The sequence below is a fragment of the Lissotriton vulgaris genome, chromosome 8, assembly GCF_964263255.1.
Source record: "Lissotriton vulgaris chromosome 8, aLisVul1.2, whole genome shotgun sequence".
NCBI lineage: Eukaryota > Metazoa > Chordata > Amphibia > Caudata > Salamandridae > Lissotriton > Lissotriton vulgaris.
In genome coordinates this window covers 1,331,678,970-1,331,700,275 of record NC_141696.1, presented here as the reverse complement: position 1 = coordinate 1,331,700,275, position 21,306 = coordinate 1,331,678,970, and the positions used below count along the sequence as shown (strand labels likewise).

Sequence of the window (21,306 nt, the reverse complement as noted above, 5' to 3'; positions counted from 1 at the left end):
TCATTCAAAAGTTGTAAGTCAAGGTCTATTTTTTAAGCACAGTTTTAGTGTTATGTCACAGAAGGAGGCTCACTGAGATAGCATGCAACCGGAGGAGGTAAAATTGTAGAAAGAAACAACAATTAAGTTGTGCTTTGTGTAAAGCAAAGATTGCTTCAACATGCGAGACACGGTATGCAGTTCATTTAAACATTTTGTGCCTCATGTATGAGTCCATACCAGCACTATTGCGCTGCCGGAACGTCACTTTTTTGACGTTACGTTGGCACAAAGTACCCTGACACATTTATAATGCCACGTTATGTGGCTTCTCATGACTTTATAAATATGTGCCCCTTTTAAACAGAAACCTGCGAGAAAGGAGTGTTCCATGGGTGTTGCTGGGGGCGTTCCCAGCAACATCCATGACTTCTTGACACTGCCACAGATTTATGAGAAATCGTAAGTCTGAGGCAGCGCCAAAAGGTTACGCCTCCTCAGAGGAGGCACAACAAGGAGAAATATGCTTATTTCTCCTCGTTTTTTTCCTCTTTCTATGTGTGCTGCATTGGGCAGCACACATAGAAAGAGGAAAAAGCCTAGTAATTGTTTTTGTGCAGGAATGTTTGCCTTCCTACACAAAAATAATCATCCCTGCAATGCAGGCACAATTACACCATGGTGCAATGGTGCCTGCTTTGGCGCACTGCAGCCCATTGTGCGCTGGCACACAGCAAAAGGACAGGAATGTACTGTATCTGATAGATACGGCACATTCTGCCTTTTCCCTTGCTGCTGCGCTGCCCTACTGCACAAATCCCATAAATGACGAATTAAGGGCCTCATTTGCAAATATTTGTGATAGGGCAGGGCCACAAGTCTTTTTGCTGCACTGCCCTATGTCAATTCAAAAGGGCAGGAATGCACCATATTTACAAGGGTAAACTTAATATTATATTACCCTTCTTCTAGTTGTGATTGTCAGTACCTAAAGTTAAAGACAATCAGACAACGACAGTGTCCAGCGGGTAAAGCTCCAGGGAGTTCTTCCACCACAAGGTTGGTAATGCCTGGGCTTCGCTGAATGCACCTACCCTTCGCTGCTGGAACTGGGTGGAGTTTACCCTTGCCCACTAATGTGGTAGCCCACTAGAGAATAGAAGCACCGCACTCTAGGGTACTAGCGTAGACAGTTTTACAAACATTAGATATTTGCTAATAGTCAACCGGGTCCTGAAGAATCGCTAGACAAATTGCAGATTAGCGAGAAACATGTTGACCGGACTACACCAAATCTAGATGACAGTTGGAAACATAATTTTCCACCACTCTCCTCTAGAATAATTGCTTTTAACTAGAGCAGTGGTCCTTCTGAATAAAGTATTCCTGCTACCACTAGCTTTATTTTAACACACAATATCACGTCTACCCCTTTGTTCTGGCCCCACACCCGCACTTCATCTATACGGCTGTTGGAAAAAGATCTCTGCCAAAGAGCCCCTCTATGAGGTGTTGCCCGTCGGGTATTGCACCGCCGACACAACGAGGAGCAGGCCCAAATGATGAAGCATGACACCTGAAATGGTGTGTGAGGGCATTAAATCCAAGAAAATGGATTCCAAGGGCTACCGCCTGGTAACCCTGCCATAAATCATCTGCATCACAGATTGTTATTCTCTTCTGTTCCCTAGGAACAACACGACAATTTTTGTTTAGACATAATATTTGGACACGTCGTGTTTGGACCTCCTGCTCTTCTAAAGCAGCAATAGCCTGTTACTCCTTTCTTTTTGATACAAAAAACCCCCCAGAAAATAGGCCCTCACACCACAGTAAAAGTGGTCTCCATTAGTGAATTTTATTCAGTGCCTGGATACCCTCACGGTTGATTAGCTGCTCTTTACAAATCCAGATTGATTGATAGAGAACTCAAAAAGTGGCACATATTTGCCAGTTGGGTAGCTTTGATCTTGTAAAGACATTCTGCATAAGTGATTTGCAATGAATGGAGTACTGCATGGCAATGTTTGTTTAAATATACACAAAAATCAACTGTAAAAACCGGCACAGCTGACCATAAAATAGGCCCAAAGGCAACCAGAAAACTGGCACACACACTGACCTTTCAGACCAGACCCTCGGTTATTGCCTGATTGGCCGATAGGCCAGTGTCACCCTGATGGTGCATTAACTTGGTTTGTGTGAGACAAAGGAGAGAATTGGGTAGAGGATGTCTTATGCAATCTTATGTTCAAAGGATGAATAGAAAAGACCCAGTAGTTCTTTACAAAATAAGGTTTTTGAATATGCTGGTATGATTCCCTGGCGTGATCCTGGTTTCTGGTCTCTGTAAACCAATTTATAACACATAGAAGAGATATGTGTCAATTGTGGTACTTCTAGTGTTAGAAAAGTAGCCCCCAGATTCATCAAGAACACATTTTGCGATTCCTTAATAGCGAAAAATACCGATTCACTATTAAGGAATAGCAAAATGCTATTCATCAAGAAATCACTTTAAAAATAGCGATTTCTAATAATTCCTTAATTGTGACTCGCAAATTGCGAGTTACAATTAAGGAATATCTCCCCATTCATTCCTATGGGCCTTGAGCCCCATAGGAATGAATGGGAAGACATTCTCAATTTGCTAATCGCAATTAGCGATTCGCAAATTGAGATTGCGATTTCAAGGGTGCAGGGGTGTCCAAAGGACACTCTGTTGCACCCCTGAAATTGATGTGTGCACATATGTTGCGCACACACATGCCCTTAGGGCATGTGTGTGTACAACACGAAACTTTGAAAAATGCACTTTAGTGCATTTTTCAAAGTTTTTGCTATTTACCACGTAGTTAGACTTCGCGGTAAATAGCGGCCCCAGATTGCGAATTCGCAATTTTTAAATGGTTCATGAATTGCATTTAAGGAATCTGAAATTGAAATTGGGATGATGAATCCCAAATGCAAAAATAGCGCTCGCAAAAGGCCAGATTCTCAGAATCTGCCTCTGAACGGCAAATGGCAGTTCTCTTCCTCCCGGAGATTGTTGATCTATGAATTCTGCCTCGTAGCTGCCACTGTATTACCCAGGCTGATGAAGAGGATTCAAAGAAGGGATGTTTTTAATCCTCAGAAGGTAAATGTTTGAGGACATTTTTGGACCTGGTAAATAGTGGTACTGTTGAGTCGCATCTCTTTAGATCCAGCTTCATAGCACAGCTGTCGCCAGACATTATATGACCAAAAGAAAAAAATCTTTATGAACCATTACATGAAAAGAGGGGTTGTAGCTCCACCCACATGTGGATTTAGTAGAGTACATCATTCGATTGGGCTGATGTGTGCTCCCCCTGAAAGCTTGCCTGTATTGTTGTTTTTGCCATATGCGAATGCTTGTGACAAGTGCAGCAGGCCTCTAACAAACCTTGGTTGTAGAGTATATGTTCTTTAATAATCTGTATTGGGCATTCATATCATTGTATAATGTTTTGGCAAATGTACATTTGTATATATTTCTAGTTTTAAGGCTGCCTGCCTGATGGTTGCCTTCTGTTAAATCGTGTATTCAATGTAGTGTGCCTGAGCTTTTAATGGAGACTTGCCAATGATATAGCCGACAGGCCTGATTGGTTCATGGCAAAAGCTTCATCAGATTGAACAGGTCATAAGTGTTTATTATGAAAAGATATGACAAAGACAGGAGTTCAGACTAATTTTATTGTGAAATCAAACATGCAAAAGGTGATGGTGGGAGGAATGCTTGCAATACGTTTATCCACTGGCAATTGCTCAGGGTAGCATCCCAACCCATAGTTCATCTACAGTGCACTGCTTATTGCACGGTCCATAGTGCATTATTACTTTACTGTTGCAATATGGTTGCCACAATCAGAAGCATTATGTCAGCCACCTGGGATTGGTACAAAATGATTAGCCATAGCCATTAGTATTTTCAGGATAGCCTCCCACTCCATTATTTTTTTGAGGGACCAAGTTGTTTTCATAGTGCATCATTGTTTTACCACTCCACAAAAGCCAACACATTGCTTCTAAACGTGTCACCCATGTTGGAACTTGAATACAACAATAAACTATGTATAGTTCCATTGCAAGGCGGTCACCCACTGCTATGTGTAATTTTATTGACAAGTACAAATATTCTCCTTATGGTTTATAGCTGCTAGCTCTAGAAATGGGGATGTACTTAAAATTATGACATTTTTAACAGGAAAATGCATAAAATTAATTTTTAGTCGTTTTGAATTAACTCTCGATCGATTTTTACTGTGAAAATCCTTTGTACTTTTATGCATTTACCAAATGTGAATAAAGTTATTTGATTGATTGATATGATATAAAATGTTATTACTTATTGCAAGCATATCTCTGCCATGTTAAGAGGTGCCATATGTTCTTCTTATACTTTTACTCTTTCAATTTATCTTACATAAGTCTGTTGACTTAATGTGTGTGTCTTATCAGGAATTAGTAAATGGGTGAATGAATGGATGCACAAGTTTATGTATGCTTGACATAGTGTATGTGTGATGACATATTAAGTGCCTAAACTCACCAGAGACTGCAGATGCACTTTTTTGGTATTTGAAAGATCTATTTGCCTCGCCTGTGCCTTTTTGGGTTTGGTGCATGGGTGGGCATAGGTGACTAACCTGACCTCAGACATTCACTGTTAATAGATACCACTTTGTGACTGCTTGTAAGACACACCACAGAGATTAATATTAATAAATGTACTTTCTGGAAACTAAAATGCAGTTGTACCATGAAACACTTCTTCGCTTGCTTCAAAATTACAGGTACCTTTGTCCTACAGTATCTGTTAAGAAGTCTCTATCCTGGAGTGGAAGAAAATATCTTGTTGGCGTGATGTTAGAAGACATACCGGTATGTTATTGTATTCCACTGCCATTTGGGTTTATTTGCGTGGAATTCATAGTTTTGAACATCTGGGACTCCACATCGAGGTTCCTTCATATGAGAGAGGGTTCCAAGATCCAGCAATCCAGTCACATTTAGGCCAAAGAAATCCTGCATGTTTTTCATCCTGCTCCTGAATGTTTCAGTGAACCTTTTTCTTCGCAGTGTGGCATTTCTACCCAGGCTGTAATATTGTCGAAGATACTCCTATAGAAAAACACAGTTTATACAGTAAATAATTGGTGCAGCAGGAATGATCTTGCCCATATGCAAGGTATAACAATGTATTTCTTATCTAGATCTATAGCCTATAAATTCTGCTGTGAAATTGCTGCATATTTAGTCAGTTCCTAAGCCATGTATTCAATTCGCCCAAGTTATACAGCTAAAATGTCTATGAAAATGTTGTGCTGACCACATGTTTTCCCAAGGTGAGACCAAGATGGCGACCGAGAAGCAACCTGATCCGTGAGTCTCCGAGATGAGTGAGGCGTAATTTGAGAACACCAAGACAGAAAAACCTGTAGAGATACACACTAGCTGGATGGAGGTGCACTCTGGCCCCATGCTGACAGCATCCAGAGGACCTGATGCCCAACAGAGCAGGGGTGTCTCTGGGCTCAAGAACACCACTGAAATTCTCTCTTGGCACCAGGCGAGTAAGACTGTCAGTAAAGTGACAGAGGCATGGATCATGACGAGGGAGGGAAGACCAAGAAGGACAACAATCTGAAAACGAAAGTTCTGGGTGTGTTTGAATGCGGATTTCCCCTGCATGTGGTCACGGAGACACCATGGACTCTACAACTCCCGTTATCACCTGATGGCCATTAACAATAATCAAACAGTGACCAACCAGGTGACACCGGGGACCTGAACAAACTACGAAGACATTTTTTTTTAACAAGTCAATAAAAGGCACTATTGTGCTATTATACCTTTTGTCACAGAATTATCTATGGTCTGGTGTCATCCTCTAACCTTCCCGGAGAATCACAGGCCCCACCAGAATCTCTGATTCTCTTGGCCTGCAAAATGGCCATTAGTTGGTGTTTTCAGATGTATACCAAGACTGAGTAGGAATTTGATTTAAGATGATTTAACAGCAGTAGGCACAAGTAATGATAAACAATTATCAATCTGTAATATTCCAGTATGCTGAAAGCACCAAATGTCTAGACTAATACACTTCTTTCATATATTCTCTCACTCTTATTGTAATGCCTTTTGTAAGGGTCCTTGACTAAGTTCCGATGGTTTGACATTTGCATTTCCGAATGACCTGGTAAAGTTCCCAGATGTCCTTGGTGCTGTAATGTGGAACTCTTATAACTTACTAAGCGCAGGTGACATAAAGCATGTTCAGAATCAACAACACAGTTTCTTTAACTTGAGTGGTTTCTTCACCTTCCTTCGTAAACCTCTATGTCCGAAGTTCAGGACCATTTACCCTACATTTTGCAGAGCATATAAACATATTCAGACAGTAACACATGTTGTATTCCAGATGTGCTCTTGATGTCTGCGGAAACCCATGCAAACAGCCATAAACTCAGTATGCAAAATGTGCCATGTGCCTTTGATGTCTGGATATATAATATAAAACCCCCCTCTTGGGTAGCAGTTCCAAATGTTTGTGCTAACAGGACCAGGAAATTTCTACTCTCATATCTCTAATATGAGCATTTCAATTCCCAGATAAAGACTTATCTGTAGTCCTTATTTATAATTTATACAGCGCGCGAATGCTGGAGGCGTCTTGGCGCTACTTATGGGATAGATTAAATCACTGAGGCTAAACATAGGTTTCAATAAGAAAAGTGCAGTAACCAGAGATACTGCCACCATGTTCCAGTGCTCATGGTTTATAGAGGTAAAGGGGGGAAAATGAATCAGACATTTTGATATCTCATGGGATATACCAAGTCTCATGAGATCCCTCAGAAATGATCCACACAGTACGCCAGTCCACTTTATAACAAAAAACGGTAGATACCAATGCCTAACATATGAGACAGGAGAAGGAATGGGAGAAGGTAAAGACAGAATTTCACATAAGACCAAACCTCTAATCCATATTTGCCAGATAATCCCCCTATAAACCACTATCATGGAACTGCTACAGAGAACAGATTGAATAAATAAAATTCTGCTACGCTTATTCTAAATTCAGCAGATTACAAGAATGAGGGAACTACTTTGAAGTTGCAGTTGACATTATTGGAAGAATGAGGGGCAACCTAGGAGAGTGTTTCCAGGAAAAAAGGGAACATCTCCAGAGTAAAGGAAGGTATGGCACTACTGGATTTCAATGCATGTAGGGTGATGAGAGACTGCTTGCAATGTCTGACAATAGCTCGGGGGGGGGCACTCCAATCCATTGCTCTTTCACTCATCAGGAAACCTGAGTTTGGACCCAGCTATATATGCAAATCAGTCTTGACCCTGCTCCAATGGGAACAGCCCAGTCGGAACTGCTAAGTCAGGTCCTCCCTGAATCGAAACACAAGAAATCTAGGACCGGTCTCACCCTAGGTATGGGTTCATCAGCGGGGTACAGCTTAGTTTCAGTGGCACAGTGAGCATGAGACCTACGCCTGGGCATACTCATACCATTTAGGGCAGATTTCAACCATCAACTCTACCAGGACAAAAAAGTAGAACCGTTGGAAAATGCAGCCTGAGTTACAAATATTTGAGTATTAGGATTTTCAGTGGATGTTGGAGATGAGGCTCCGTCATTATCAATCTCTGATGCTCTTCAACACCAACCCTGGAAGGATAATGAGATGCTTTTACCTGCAATATCCCAAGCATGATTTGCAGGACAAGTGGCAACATCTGAGAATCATAATAATAATTGTGTGATTAAGACATAATGGAAAAAGGAATGGAAAAAACAAGCTTCTGATCCAGGGACTCCCTACTTCATTCTTCTCTGATGTGTCTAGGGAATGGAGATAGGTAGAAATTGAACCAATCCACAGGGAGGTTTACGAAAACAACAGTTGATGGAATGAATGCAGAACAATGTCATACATTCACCAAAGTGCAGAGATCTGGGCCCGAATCCATTGTTTTCTTGCTCACCCTGCCATTCCAGTTTGAACCTAGCCATATACGAATCAGTCTTGACCCTGTGCCCCATGGGAACAGTCCTGCCCAAACTGCCAAGCCAGGTCCTCCCTGGACTGGAAACAAGCATCGTAGGACCGGTTTCGGGCTTTCAGCCCTCATCAGCCAGCATAGCTTGATTCCAGTGGCATGGAGAGCACAGGACTCACATCTGGGCATACCCATCCCACTTGGGGTGACAAATGCAAAAACAACAGTTGATAGACAGAATGCAGAACAATGTCATACATTCACGCCAGTACAGAGATCTGGGCCTAAATCCATAGTCTTTTTTTCTCACCATGCCATTCCAGTTTGAACCCAGCCATATGCAAATTATTATTTTTTGTAATCATTTTTATTGCAGACACATAGGAAATTAAAATCAATCAAGCAGTATTCCAGCTATTCACTAGTTGTAGTGCACAATAGAGTCTGTAGAGCAACACACAGCCATTTAGCCCACAACCTGAGGGTCGGGCGGCAAATATTGTTAAAGCGCTGGAAATACAAACTCAGAAACAAATGTGAGCATCTAATGAAAGTTCCAATCATCTGCTTTTCATTTTTCTCCCTTCCCACCCCTGATAAACAAACAAACAATTTGCGAAAGATAATAACATCCAACAAGCATGCCCATATCCAGCAACATCTTCATCGTCCCGGTATCATAGCTCTGCCGCCTCCTTCCTGACTTTGTAACACAGTGGCACCAGCTAAGCAGACAGTCGGTGCACCTTTCCAGTACATCACACACAATTCTCCCCCCACGTCCCCCAGGTGTATGTCGACTCACTATTCGCAATCCCTTCACACAGTCGTGGTCCCTTAGAGCCCCCCGTCTAATCCATGATATGCACACCACTTACTCCACACTCTACTAAATTTCTTAGGGCAACCTCGCGCTTTATAGTTGACGCTTTCTGCCGCCATGTAGAGATCCAAGCCCCTTCTCCATTCCGCCATCTATGGTCTGTCCGGAGCCCCCCATTTCTTGGCAATTTCCCTTTTAGCTACCACCAACGCTAGCACTAGGAAGATCAGCAACGGACGGGCGAAGTCGACATCATTAGTCATACCCAGGAGTACGAGCCTCGGGTCAGCCGGAATATCAACCTCTAATACCTCCCGGAGTTCAGCAAGGACCTCACTCCAATAGCTCTGAATATGCAGGCAGGATCAGACTATATGTAGAAACGTCCCTCTGTCCTGGCCACATCGTAAAAAACTGGGATCGGGTATCTTCCCCATCCTATGCAGGCGCACCCTATCAAAATAGGCCCTGTGTAAAATCTTAAATTGGATCAGTCGGAGGCGAGATTTTATAGCTACCTCTCTGGGATGCATCAATACTACCCCCCAATCAACGTCGTCCATATCTCCTACTTCCCTTTCCCAGATGGCCCGAAGTCCCTCCAGCGAATTCGGCCTGTTATTCATAATGGTCTTATAAGTGAGGGATACTGCCCTCTCCGGGATCCTTTCTTGTAAAAGTCGGCCTTCTAGAGGTGCATATTCAGGGAGATCGGCCAACCGCTCACCCTCCGCCTTCCACGCATGTCTCAGTTGCGCATATTTAAAGAACTGGGTGCGATGTAGCCCAAAGTCCGCTTGCAGCAAGGGGAAAGATCTCAACTTTCCACCTCTGGTCACATCTCCCAAGGTAGGAATGCCAATGGCGTCCCATCCTTGAAACCCTTTCAACCCGCTGAGCTCTTTCAGCCAAGCACAGTCCCAAAGCGGTGTCTGTCGTGTGTAAATCCATCGTTTTTTTGCTCACCATGCCATTCCAGTTTGAACCTAGCCATATGCAAATCAGTCTTGACCCTGTGCCCTATGGGAACAGTCCATCCCGAACTGCCAAGCCAGGGCCTCCCTGGACTGGAAACAAGCACCCTAGGACCGGTTTCGGGCTTTCAGTCCTCATCAGCTAGGATAGCTTGATTTCAGTGGCATAGAGAGCACGTGACTCACTTTTGAGCATACCTGTCCCACTCGTGGTGACAAATGCAAAAACAACAGTTGATGGACAGAATGCAAAACAATGGCATACATTCACCCCAGTACAGAGATCTGGGTCTAAATCCATTGTTTTTTTGCTCACCATGCCATTCCAGTTTGAACCTGGCCATATGCAAATCAGTCTTGACCCTGTGCCCCATTGGAAGAGTCCAGCCCGAACTGCCAAGCCAGGTCCTCCCTGGACTGGAAACAAGCATCCTAGGACCAGTTTCGGGCTTTCAGCTCTCATCACCCAGGATAGCCTGATTCCAGTGGCATGGAGAGCACGGGACTCACGTCTGAGCATACCCGTCACAATCGTGGTGACAAATGCAAAACAACAGTTGATGGACAGAATGCAGATCAATGTCAGACTAAAAAGAAAATTAAAAGTCTAGGGGTTTGGCTAGACCCAGCACTTAATTTTTTGGTGCAAGCTCAGAAGGTTGCAGCGAACTGCTACGCCCTGATGAGGTCCCTTAGAAAAATTATTGAATTGCTATCTTTTGAAGCAAGGCAGATATTAGTCCAGGCCCTGATTTTAACTCGCCTGGACTATGCTAACGCAATATATTTAGGAGCACCATTAGGGACACTCAGGGTTTTACAGACGGTTCAGAATTGCGCAGCTCGGATGCTTTTAAAGATACCGCGTAGAACTTCTGCCAAACCAGCACTCAGGCAACTCCATTGGCTGCCAATACAACAAAGGGTCGATTTTAAGGCTATGACTATTGTACATAAAGCCTTGACTAAGACAGGGCCTGCTCTAACTCAATCTCTGTTTTGTCCTTACCAAACCAATAGGACCCTTAGATCCAGTAGTAAGAACTTCCTGGCAGTCCCACGAATAAGGAGAATCCGCATGGGTGGCAGACGTTTTTCTGTCCAATCAGCTAAACTCTGGAACAACCTGCCGGACCATATTCGGATGGAAGAGAACCATCTTAGGTTTAGAAAGATGCTAAAAACCTTCCTGTTTCTGTAATCTCTCGGGTGATGAATTGGTACACTGAAGCGCTGGGATGCCTCCGGGTAACCACGCGCTATATAAATGAGTATTCATTCATTCATTCATTCATTCATTCATTCATTCACATCCACCCCAGTACAGAGATCTGGGCCTAAATCCATCATTTTAGGTTTAGGAAAAAAGAGATCAGACATCAATGCTCTTGCCCAGAAATCTGATTTATTACTTGAAAGAGCTAGATACCTGCTTCTTTTGGGGGTCTGAGGATGCCTGGAGGGTACTTTACTCCACAGTGTCAGAGTATTCACTGAACCAAAGGCCTGCCTGCTTTTATCTATTATTAATATGTATGTATGTATGTTTCTGTACTTCTAGATATACTTGAGCTAGCCAGGAAGCTCAGTGAGTTAACGCCTGGCAGTTCATGCGCCTGACTCTGAGCAAACTCAGACTTACCATCTTATGAGGTTGGCAAATTGAGTACCGTTAGCATAAGCAGCATCTATTATTCACCATGACTAGATAGAACAAACATTTTGAAAGAAGTAATACATGTGAAAACACGGTATCTGTAGTTATAGTGACGGATTTTATTTTGGAATACTGTATAAATGCCAGAGGCAGAGATTTTTCAGGGTATTTTGTTTTTAGAATATTTAATATACCTTGTATGCTGTAGGCACTAGCCAATGGACTACCTGTTAGGAAATTCATGGTTCAGGGTAATGTCCAACACGGCATATATTTAAGCAAAACCACCATATGAGCTTTCTTCTCTATATTTACAAGCACTGGCAAATCCAACAGGTCTCAGTTTTAAATAGCCAAGGAGCTATTTTCATTTCCAGCGCTTGAATGGACCGACATATGAATGCATGCATCAAGATGCATGCTCATGCATGCCTGGCAATTTTGGATAGTTTTTTTTTTTTAATGTAAGTAATCCCACATTCAAGTTGGCCACCATTCTTCTTGACGCATGAACACATACACACATGCATGTATGTGTATACTTCTTGAAAAATGTGTGATGATATGTGTGCACTCATGGTTTGCTTCATGTGTATGGGTGTATGTATCATGTTTTGAACAACATTTCATTTTTTTTAACTTTCAAGACATTGAACTCTGTTCTTGGCATGGTAAATGTTTTTTTAAAAAAAAGATATTTGCAAGGAGTGGCCTAAACAAAATACCACTGCCAAGAAGGAATGTGTGTGCAATGATAGAACAGATGGGGCTTAGGGGAAAGTAAATGTTGCTAAACGATAAGCACAATAGTGGGAACAACAGACTAGCAGGAAGGGTTCTAATAAAAAAAAAAAAATAATAATAATTACATTGCGAGTTGGAAGGGTAGAAGAAGCAATAACATTACTGCCAGATTACTTCTTACATTTCTATGTGGCCTCCCCTGCCCCGGTCCACCGCGTCTGTTTGTGCCGATTGTGTGGAGGGCGGGGCGCCATCTTTGGTGTGTCCCGAAGCGCGGTTGGACTGAAGTTAGTGGTCCAGCTGCTCGTGGGAGCACGCCATAAAATGCACATGTGCCCTCATGCACACAGGTGCGCCAAAGGTAAGCCCGTCTGCGCCCGTCCGCGTGCCGGCAGCGCACTGCGCCAGAAACGCTGGATGCAGCATGGCCAGGGCTGCATCCGAAAGGGAATCTTACAACCGGGATACATTAATAAAGTTAGATACAACCCCATGCAATAGCGGTAGACATTGAGAGGTCCTACATAGTATGACAAGGTCCTGTCCCTCCCGTCACTTCCGCTTTCAAACAATGCAGCTCGATCCCCCCTCTCTTTCAGCACGAAAGACTAACATTGGTGCGGCTCTTATCAATGCACGGTCGCTGGCTAAGCACGCCGCGGACGTGCATGAGCTGATCATAGACGAACAATTAGGTCTTCTGTTTATTGGGGAGACTTGGCTAAATGATTCTTGTTTGCCAGTGGTTGAATTAGCTATGCCACGGGGTTATAAGATAGTCAGGGTCAATCGTAAGACAGATAGAGGGGGAGGCATTGCAGTGGTTTTTAGAGAAATATGGTCTCTCTCCAAGGAGCTCACGGGGGAGATCATGGAAGGCGAAGCTCTGGAATTTTCGGCGACCATATCTCCTCATTTTACATTGGGTGGCACCTGGTTTACCGCCCCCCGGGCCCGCTGGGCACCTTCCTCAATTCCCTTAATGAGGTCATTGCCTCGCGTGCGCTCCGGTTCTCCAAGTTTTTGCTGCTAGGTGACTTTAATATTAATTTGGAGAACTTGTTGGCTCCAAGGACGAGAGACATGCTGGACCTATGCAATCTGACCCACCTGACCCAGCGGGTCCGTGGCTCTACTCACAAATGTGGTCACAAATAGTATGCTCCAACTTTGAGCTCACCGGGCTGGTTCCCCAGCCTGTCACTTGGTCGGACCATTTTCTGATCAGATTTTCTTGGGACATTGGTAGCTCCTCCCCACTCTCCGGCCAGGCATCGGGACAGCCCCCTAAGAAGATCAATCTACAGGCCTTGTCCAGAGTTCTGTCTTTATCGCTCCCGGATGAAGCCCCTGATCTCGAAGGAGCTGTGGAGAGGTTCTCAGACTGGATTAGCAAGGCCGTCAACTCTCTCCCTCAGTCCTCCTCGAGAGGACTACCGCGTGGCGCTCGCTCTAAACCGTGGTTCACTGACTCCTTCAAAGCACTGAAGCTGGGATGTAAAAAATTAGAGCAGGGCTGGCGTCAGGAGTACTGTCCTTGTGCCAAGGAGGCCCTTCGCACCGCCCAGAGGGAGTACAATGCAGCCATTAAAGAAGCTAAAAGCAATTTCTTTGCAGAAAGAATATCTAAAGCCAATAATAACAGCAAAGAAATTTTTGCCAATGTCCATAGCTTCCTGTCATCTGCTGCTGAACTATCCACCACCCCTATCTCCTCTCAATGGTGCGATGATTTATTCACCTTCTTCATTGCTAAAATCCAAAGGATACAAGATAGTCTAAGGACCACCCCCCTTGCGCAAAATTCTTCACCTGTGCCCCCGCCCCGTGCATTAATGCACCTAGCCAGCTCTTCTCGCACTTTATACCAGCAGAGGAGAGTGATGTTTTAGCCATTCTGAAATCATTGAAATCAGGCTCGCCTGCGGACCCCTGCCCTGCGACGGTCCTTGGTGGGGTGGCGGAGATAGTCTCTCCTGAGGTAGTGGTGCTTGTTAATGGCTCACTTCAATCTGGTAGAGTGCCCCTGCAATGGAAACACGCCAAACTCCTCCCTCTCCTCAAGAAATCCTCAGCTGATCCCAATCTCCTTTCCAACTATCGCCCCATCTCCCTTCTTCCGGCCTTAGCTAAGGTGTGCGAAAAGGTGGCCTTTAGACAGCTGGAGGGATTTTGTGAAATCATCCGGTGCTCTCCACCCGGCTCAATCCGGGTTTAAGACATCCTTTAGCACCGAGACAGTGCTGGTGGAGATTACGGAGGCTATCAGGGAGTGCCTGGACGCGGGCGGCAGGGCGGCTCTGATTTTGTTGGACCTCTCTTCCGCCTTCGATACGGTACCCCATCCCCAGCTCCTTATGGAGAAGTGTGGCTCACTGGTTAGAGGAGGCAGATCTGGAAGCAGAGGTCAGCCCGGGACCAGGGTTCAATTCCCGGCTCGGCGGGGTCTTGAGTCCTAAAATGTCCATGGACTCGACAATTCTCGCTCCGGCGCCTACTCGATTCACGGGTTCACACTCTGCGACTCTGGGCAATAGCTTGCTTAATCTCCACAACGGCCCCTCGCGGCGGGATGCCTGGATTTTACCTTGCGGATACCCTTCTGGGGTTATCTCACAGGGGAATACCAGGACGGGTTCCCTAAGCAAGCGCTTAGAGACCGGTTGGTGATTTGCGCTATAGAAATTCCTGTACATTTACATTCACTTTCCCGCTTGTCTGACATTGGCATTACTGGTATGGCCTGGGATTGGGTTAAATCCTTTTTGGACAACCGCTCCCAACAGGTGTGGATGCCTCCTTTCTCTTCATCTGCCAGTAAAGTGTCCACAGGGGTTCCTCAGGGGTCCACTCTGAGCCCCCTACTTTTTAATATTTACCTAACACCCCTGATTTATTTGGCAGAGAAGCTGGGTGCCAAAATCATGGCTTATGCCGATGACACCCAGCTCCTCTTTATCTGATCTTCAAACCGATGTGGCCCATCGGTGCCTGTCATCAGTATTTTCTTGGTTAGCAGAGGCAAGCCTTAAGTGGAACAAAGACAAATCTGAGGTGCTCCTCTATGGCCAATTCCCTCCTGCTTTTAGAGAATCCCTCTGGCCTCCGGGGTACCCATGCCCCAGTGGGGATAGTGGTGTCATCAAGAACTTCGGAATTTGGTTTGGGGCGACTTGGGCTTTCATGAGCAGATCAAGCGACTTTCAGGAGTTTGTTTTGGCACGCTTAAAGCCTTGAGGAGGTGTTTTCCCCTGCTCCCCCGCGCTGCTAGGGAGACAGTGGCGAGGGAACGCATCTATTTGCGTCTGGACTACGCCAACGCCCTTTACATCGGCATCCCGGGGTACCTCCTGGGAAAGCTGCAGGTTATTCAAAATGCAGTTGTCAGGCTCCTGTTTAACATCCCCAGGAGAATGAGCGTACGTCAGCAGCTTTGCAACTTGCATTGGCTTCCCGTTGCCCAGCGAGTGCACCACAAAGCTCTGACCATGACGTATAAGGCATTCCACGGTCCAGGCCCTGCCTATATTAGTTCAAGGTTCACCTTTTACCTTCCTAGCTGTCCGCTTCGCTCCGCCTTCCAATGCCGGCTGGTGGTCCCTAGATTTCGACGGGCGCGGCTTGGGAGGCAGTCTTTTGTGGTAAAGGCAACCACCCTACGGAATGATTTTCCAGATGACCTTCGGCATACTAAGGAACTCTCTATCTTCAAAAAACTCCTTAAAACTCATCTATTCAAACAATCGATCTAGCTCTTCTGCCTTTCTCTGTCACCATTCTCCTCCGCGCAGGACACTCTTGAGTAGCAGTGCGCGATATAAATCCCCTTATAACAATATAACAATAACAATGTGAGGGCTTGGTGGGGGACAAAAACGGGAAAAGCAGCACACAGGGGAGAGAGGGTTACAAAATACAGACAAAAAGTTTTAAAAAAAGGTCCACTCAGGTAGAGGTTCAAGGATTCAATTAATCAAATCGAAGCAACGTGAGAATAAAATGCTCCTGGGTGGTATAATGATGTGAATAGAGAAGAACGTGAATAAATGAGGAAGTGAAACAGAGAATAAAGTAAGTCAATCATGAGTAAGGGGCAGAACCAAAGCCACCTCTATGTACATTGGAAACAGTATGTTTGGCCAACAGAGAGCTGAAACTGTCTCTAGCTAAGACCTAAAGTTGTTACAGTATATTCTGTAACTGAACCAAATTTCTTTAGTCATATTAAGTGTTAGACCTGGCACCTTGGCATGAGTCTCCCTTCTACTTTTTGCTGATGTGCCTCCGATGTTTTGCTGGTTTTCCGATACTCAGGGCACTGCGCCACGGCTGACCCGTGTGCAGTGCAAGTGCTCCCTACTGTAAATTGTACATGTGATTGATGTCCATGATTGGTGCATTGGATTTACAGTTAGTCCCTAGTAAAGTGCACTAGGAGTGCCAGGGCTTGTAGATGCCAATACTGCTGGTGGGCCTGCAGCGCTGGTTGCGCCACCCACCGAAGCCGCCGTAAGATGTGTCTGGGGTCCGCCATTGCAGACCCCACGTGCAGTCACGTACTGTCACGCTGGCTGGGCAAGTGCACCCACTTGCCAGCCGCCAAACCTTCCCTTAACTTCATGTTAGTCACCCCTATGGTAGGCCCGAGGGCAGGGTGCATTGTAAGTGTAAGGTAGGACAAGCCCTGATGTGCGTGGCATGTCCTAGTAGTGAACTACAACTAAATTCGTATTTCACTATTGTAAGGCTACCTACTTCCTTTAGGCCAGAACGAGCGGCTGGAATTATTACACCCTATAATCCCAGCCGGCTCAGGGAGCACGGTAGAGAGTCGTGTTTAGTATGCCTGAACTCAGAATAATAAAATATTTCTTTTAGTAAAGTTTATTTTAATATCCTGTGTTTGCAAATGCTACTTTTAGAAAGTTAGCATTTGCTTGCTTAACCATTTCAGCCCGCCTCTGCTGGTATGTGTATCTGACTGTCTGGGATGTGTGAGTGACAGGGCTAGGGGATGACAGGTGGTGAATGCGCAGATTACACCTTAGTGGGAGGTAGGAGTGGCTCTTGACTCTGAATCTTGCTGTGCTCTGCCACCACAATGCTGGCTCCACCCTCTTGGGGAGCGACTGATGACTCAGCCGACACCTGGCCTAGGAAGGAAGGGCGAAGCCCCATCAACAAGGTACTTCTGGCTGCCCCTGTCCACACAATGGTGGCTCCACCTCCTGTGGGGCGTCTGATGCGCCTGCCCCTCACAATGAAAGCAGAAGCCGGAGTACACCCACCAGAGTACTCAAGGACTGAAAGTGGCTATGCGATGGCCGCCATGGCCTGCGAGAACAAAAGAAATGCAGTATAAAAGAAGGAGCCCTGCTCCTTGTAAATTAGATCCTGTTTGTGCTACAGAAGGAGCTCTGCCCGACGAGAAGGACCGGGAAGGACAAGGAAGGGTACTGACTCTTGCCTGTGTCTGGTGCCTTGCTGCCGAAGGAGAGGAAAAGGAAAGACTACAAGAGACTTTTGCTTTGTGAAACTTTGTGCCAAACTCTGCTGAAGAGATCTCCAAGGGCTTGCTGCTGAACTTGCCCCCTGACCGGCGCCCCAGGACCAGTGGGCGCTGCATCCTGAAGAAAGCGACTGTGTGTGCTGCTTATCGCTGCAGTACTGACAGAAGGGTCTGGGAGTGCTGGGCAAGCCTGCCACCCTCCCCGTATCCAAGGCATCGACATCCCCCCAAGCACCGTGACCGGGGCCCAAAGCAACAGCGAGAGCAACGTGAGGTCCAGCCGCCGCTGGCCCGAACACCGTGACTGCACCTGCACTGGGAGCCCGAGAGCAAAGTAAAGGAGGACCCGTCCGGTCCAAGCTTCCGGATTGACTGCGTCAAGCCACCTGCGAAGACGGACAGCTGCCTATGATACACCCCCCTCTGGTCGGTATCCTGCCCGACAGCTCAGCTGTGAGCGCACAGCTACAACCGGCACTTGGCTGGGTACGTCCTGCACTTGGGGACCGTACTGCCACTTGCCGCCACCACACAGCCGCCGACTCCAAGATCGGAGCGAACGTCGAAGGAAGGACCCTGCCGCCACAGAACACCGCCGCCCCGGATGACCCGTGACCTGCCCGGCTGAGAGCCGCAGCGAACAGCGACCCCGGAAAAGCAACGCGACGTGGGACAGCTCCCCTGGAAGCCGACCGCTCCAAAAGAATCGAAAGGTACTGTGTTGTATCCTCACGGTGCGAGCGTCCTGCAACCCGCGCTCGCACCGCGCCATCTACTCCCAACACGAGCCTGCCCTGAAACCGAGGCTCGCACGGCGCCCAGCCCCCGGGGCCCACGTGGAGAGCGCATTGAGGCGCTACGAGACACTGAACCTTGTCGAACCTGGGCAGAAGGCCCAACAGACTGCGTATTGCTAAAAGAGAACTGTGGCAACCTGAACTCAAGTAACCTGGAACCGATATTGAAAGTTTGATAACTGTATTTACAAGCCTGCTTGAAATCTATATAAAGATATATTTTTACAAATACAGTTTGGTGTCATTGTGTGGTGGGCTGGTTGTGATGGTGTGATATTGCAAATGTTTAACCCTATGTGCCCCAAAGATTAGCCTTAGACTGCTTAAGCCACACTACCTAGAGGGTAAGCAGAGGTTGTCTGGAAGGTAACCCTCAGCCCTGACGAGGAAGAGAGAGTCCCTGCTTGTCGCTAGTGCTACACTGCGCCAAATAGAGCCTCCCCCTTCCTACATTGGACGCAGCGGTGAGGATTTTCGAATTTACATTTGCAGTGTCTATACCTTAACTTCTGACCATTGCACGGTGATTACCGTCCAGTTACTTAGCCACAGGTTTTATTGTAATTTTGCCGAGAAAAGATCCCTAGCGAAGAAGCCATGCTGGGCGCGAAGAGCCTGGATGGAGCGGAGTCCACGACCTCTGAGATGTTGGAGGTGGAGTGGGACGCCACAAAGCTGGATACGTACTCCAGACCAGAACTGAAGTTTTTTTGCAAGAAACTCAAGGTTCCACACACCGGTTGCAAGAACAAGCCACAGCTCTACAAGGCCCTGAAAGCCTGGATAGAGTCCAGAAAGGCCCCGGAGGATCAAGATGCCCTCGCGGAGCAGGAGGCAACTGAGGAGCAGAATGCACCTGTAGATCTGGTGGATCTCGAAAGGCAAGACAGCGTGCACAGCTTTGGTAAAGGCCTGTCGCCAGAGGAGCTGGCGGACAGGAAGGAAACGAGGGATCACGAAAGGAAGCTGGCAGAATTGAAAATCCAACTGGAGCTTGAAACCAAAAGAATGGCGCTGGAAGAGCGAAAGCACCAAATGGATTATGAGTTGAAAATGAGGGAGATGAGTCTAAAGGAGAAAAACTTGGATCATCCTCCCTCTGGTGGCAGCACAACGCCAGTGCAGGTAGAGTCAAGAGTACACATCCCCAAAGATGTAGTTAAAGAGTTCTTTAAGGGGGATGACATAGGACAATGGTTTAGGGCATACGAGGTAGCCATGTCCTCCCACCGGGTCCCTGACAAGGATTGGGGAGCGGGGTTGTGGGGAAGGTTCCTTAGCGAAGGGCGGGACACCCTGCTAGATTTGCCCGTCGAAAACTAGAAATCCTATTCCCACATGAAAGAAGCTTTAATGAACAGGTACGGGCTTACCCCTGAAATGTATAGACAGAAGTTTAGGGGATGTACTAAGCGGCCTGGGAATACGTATGTGGAGTATGTGACTTATTTTTGCAGAGCACTGGATGGTTGGGTGAAGGGTAGCAAAGTGAATGATTTTCAAGGTCTCTTTGATTTAATTGCGTGGGAGCACTTGTCTGATCACTGTTTTCCTGAGTTACGCCAACACCTGATCGATAGCAAGCTGTCCAAGCCGAGGAAGCTTGCTGAGGAGGCGGACCGCTGGCTCAGCACCAGGGTCCACAAGGGTCCAGTGGGAGACTCCGCCAAGAGTGGGCAGGGTCCCCAGCAGAAGAGTGGGGGGGACAAGGGAAAACAGAAAGGGTTCCAAAAAGGCCCCCAAAGTAATCCCCAAGGGAACCAGCAGCAAGGTTCTCAGCCTCCCCCACCCCCAAAGCAGAATGGGGCCCCGACAGGTAAACCTGTTCCAAAGGGGCCCTTCAATTGTTTCAAATGTGGTGAGCCGGGGCACATATCCAGTGACCCCAAGTGTCGCCTGTTTGGAAAACCCGCACCCACTGGTGCTCCGCCCCGTCAAGTGACTAGCGTTCACTTAGGAGAAGAAGTGATGGTCCCGGGGGGTGGAGATCCCGTTCACATGACCCTAGTCTCGCTAGGAGACAGTGAGATGATCCCTACGAACTACCTGCCCTCTAACACTAAGAAATATGGGCAGGTGGTGATCATCAATGGTAAGGAAGCTGAGGCTCTTAGAGACACAGGAGCCAGTGTGACTGCAGTGAGGCAGCACCTGGTGTCTCAAGAGCAGGTTGTACCCCATGCCTACTGTAGGGTTATCAACGCTGATAATTCAGAGAGTCAGTGTCCGATGGCTCAAGTTCCCTTCGAGTGGAGGGGGGTCTCTGGTACTCTGCAGGTCTGTGTGAGGAAAACCATGCCTGTTGACTGTTTGCTAGGGAATGACTTGGAGCACTCCCCTTGGGAAAAGGTGGAGAAGACGACTCACCTGAGGATGGTGGGTCTGCCTGACTGGGCGTGCGTGACCACCCGGTCGATGGCAGCCAGTAGGGGTGATCAAGAGGTCCTGGGGCCTGAAGGAGAGGCCCAGGAACTGGCCTTAGGGAGAAGGCACAGGGGGCGCGGGAAACCGGCCCCTGAAGTTCCCACGGTCCAGGAGGAGGCAGACCTTGAGGGGGATGCCCTGGAGCCTACAGGGGAACAGATTGCCGAACTGGGGGACCTGCCTGAGCTGACCAATTGGCAGCAAGAAGGAGGACCCTCCAGGGAGGAATTCTGCAAGGAGCAGAAAGAATGCCCTTCTCTCGTGGGTATGCGGCAGCAGGCTGCAGACCAGGCCAATGGTGTTCAGGCCAAGACACATTACGTGTACTGGGAGAACGACCTCCTGTATTCAGA

The 21,306-nt window shown here is 46.7% G+C and overlaps 1 protein-coding gene across 1 annotated transcript in view; it reads right to left on the bottom strand.

The window, feature by feature from the left end:
• The window catches only part of LOC147698692 (collagenase 3-like), a 116,092-nt gene that overhangs the window by 78,493 nt on the left and 16,293 nt on the right, over positions 1-21,306 (bottom strand). Inside the window, exon 2 of the mRNA XM_086933493.1 lies at positions 4,886-5,127. Coding sequence (XP_086789619.1) covers positions 4,886-5,127 — 242 coding nt within the window. The remainder of the gene's footprint in view (positions 1-4,885; positions 5,128-21,306) is intronic.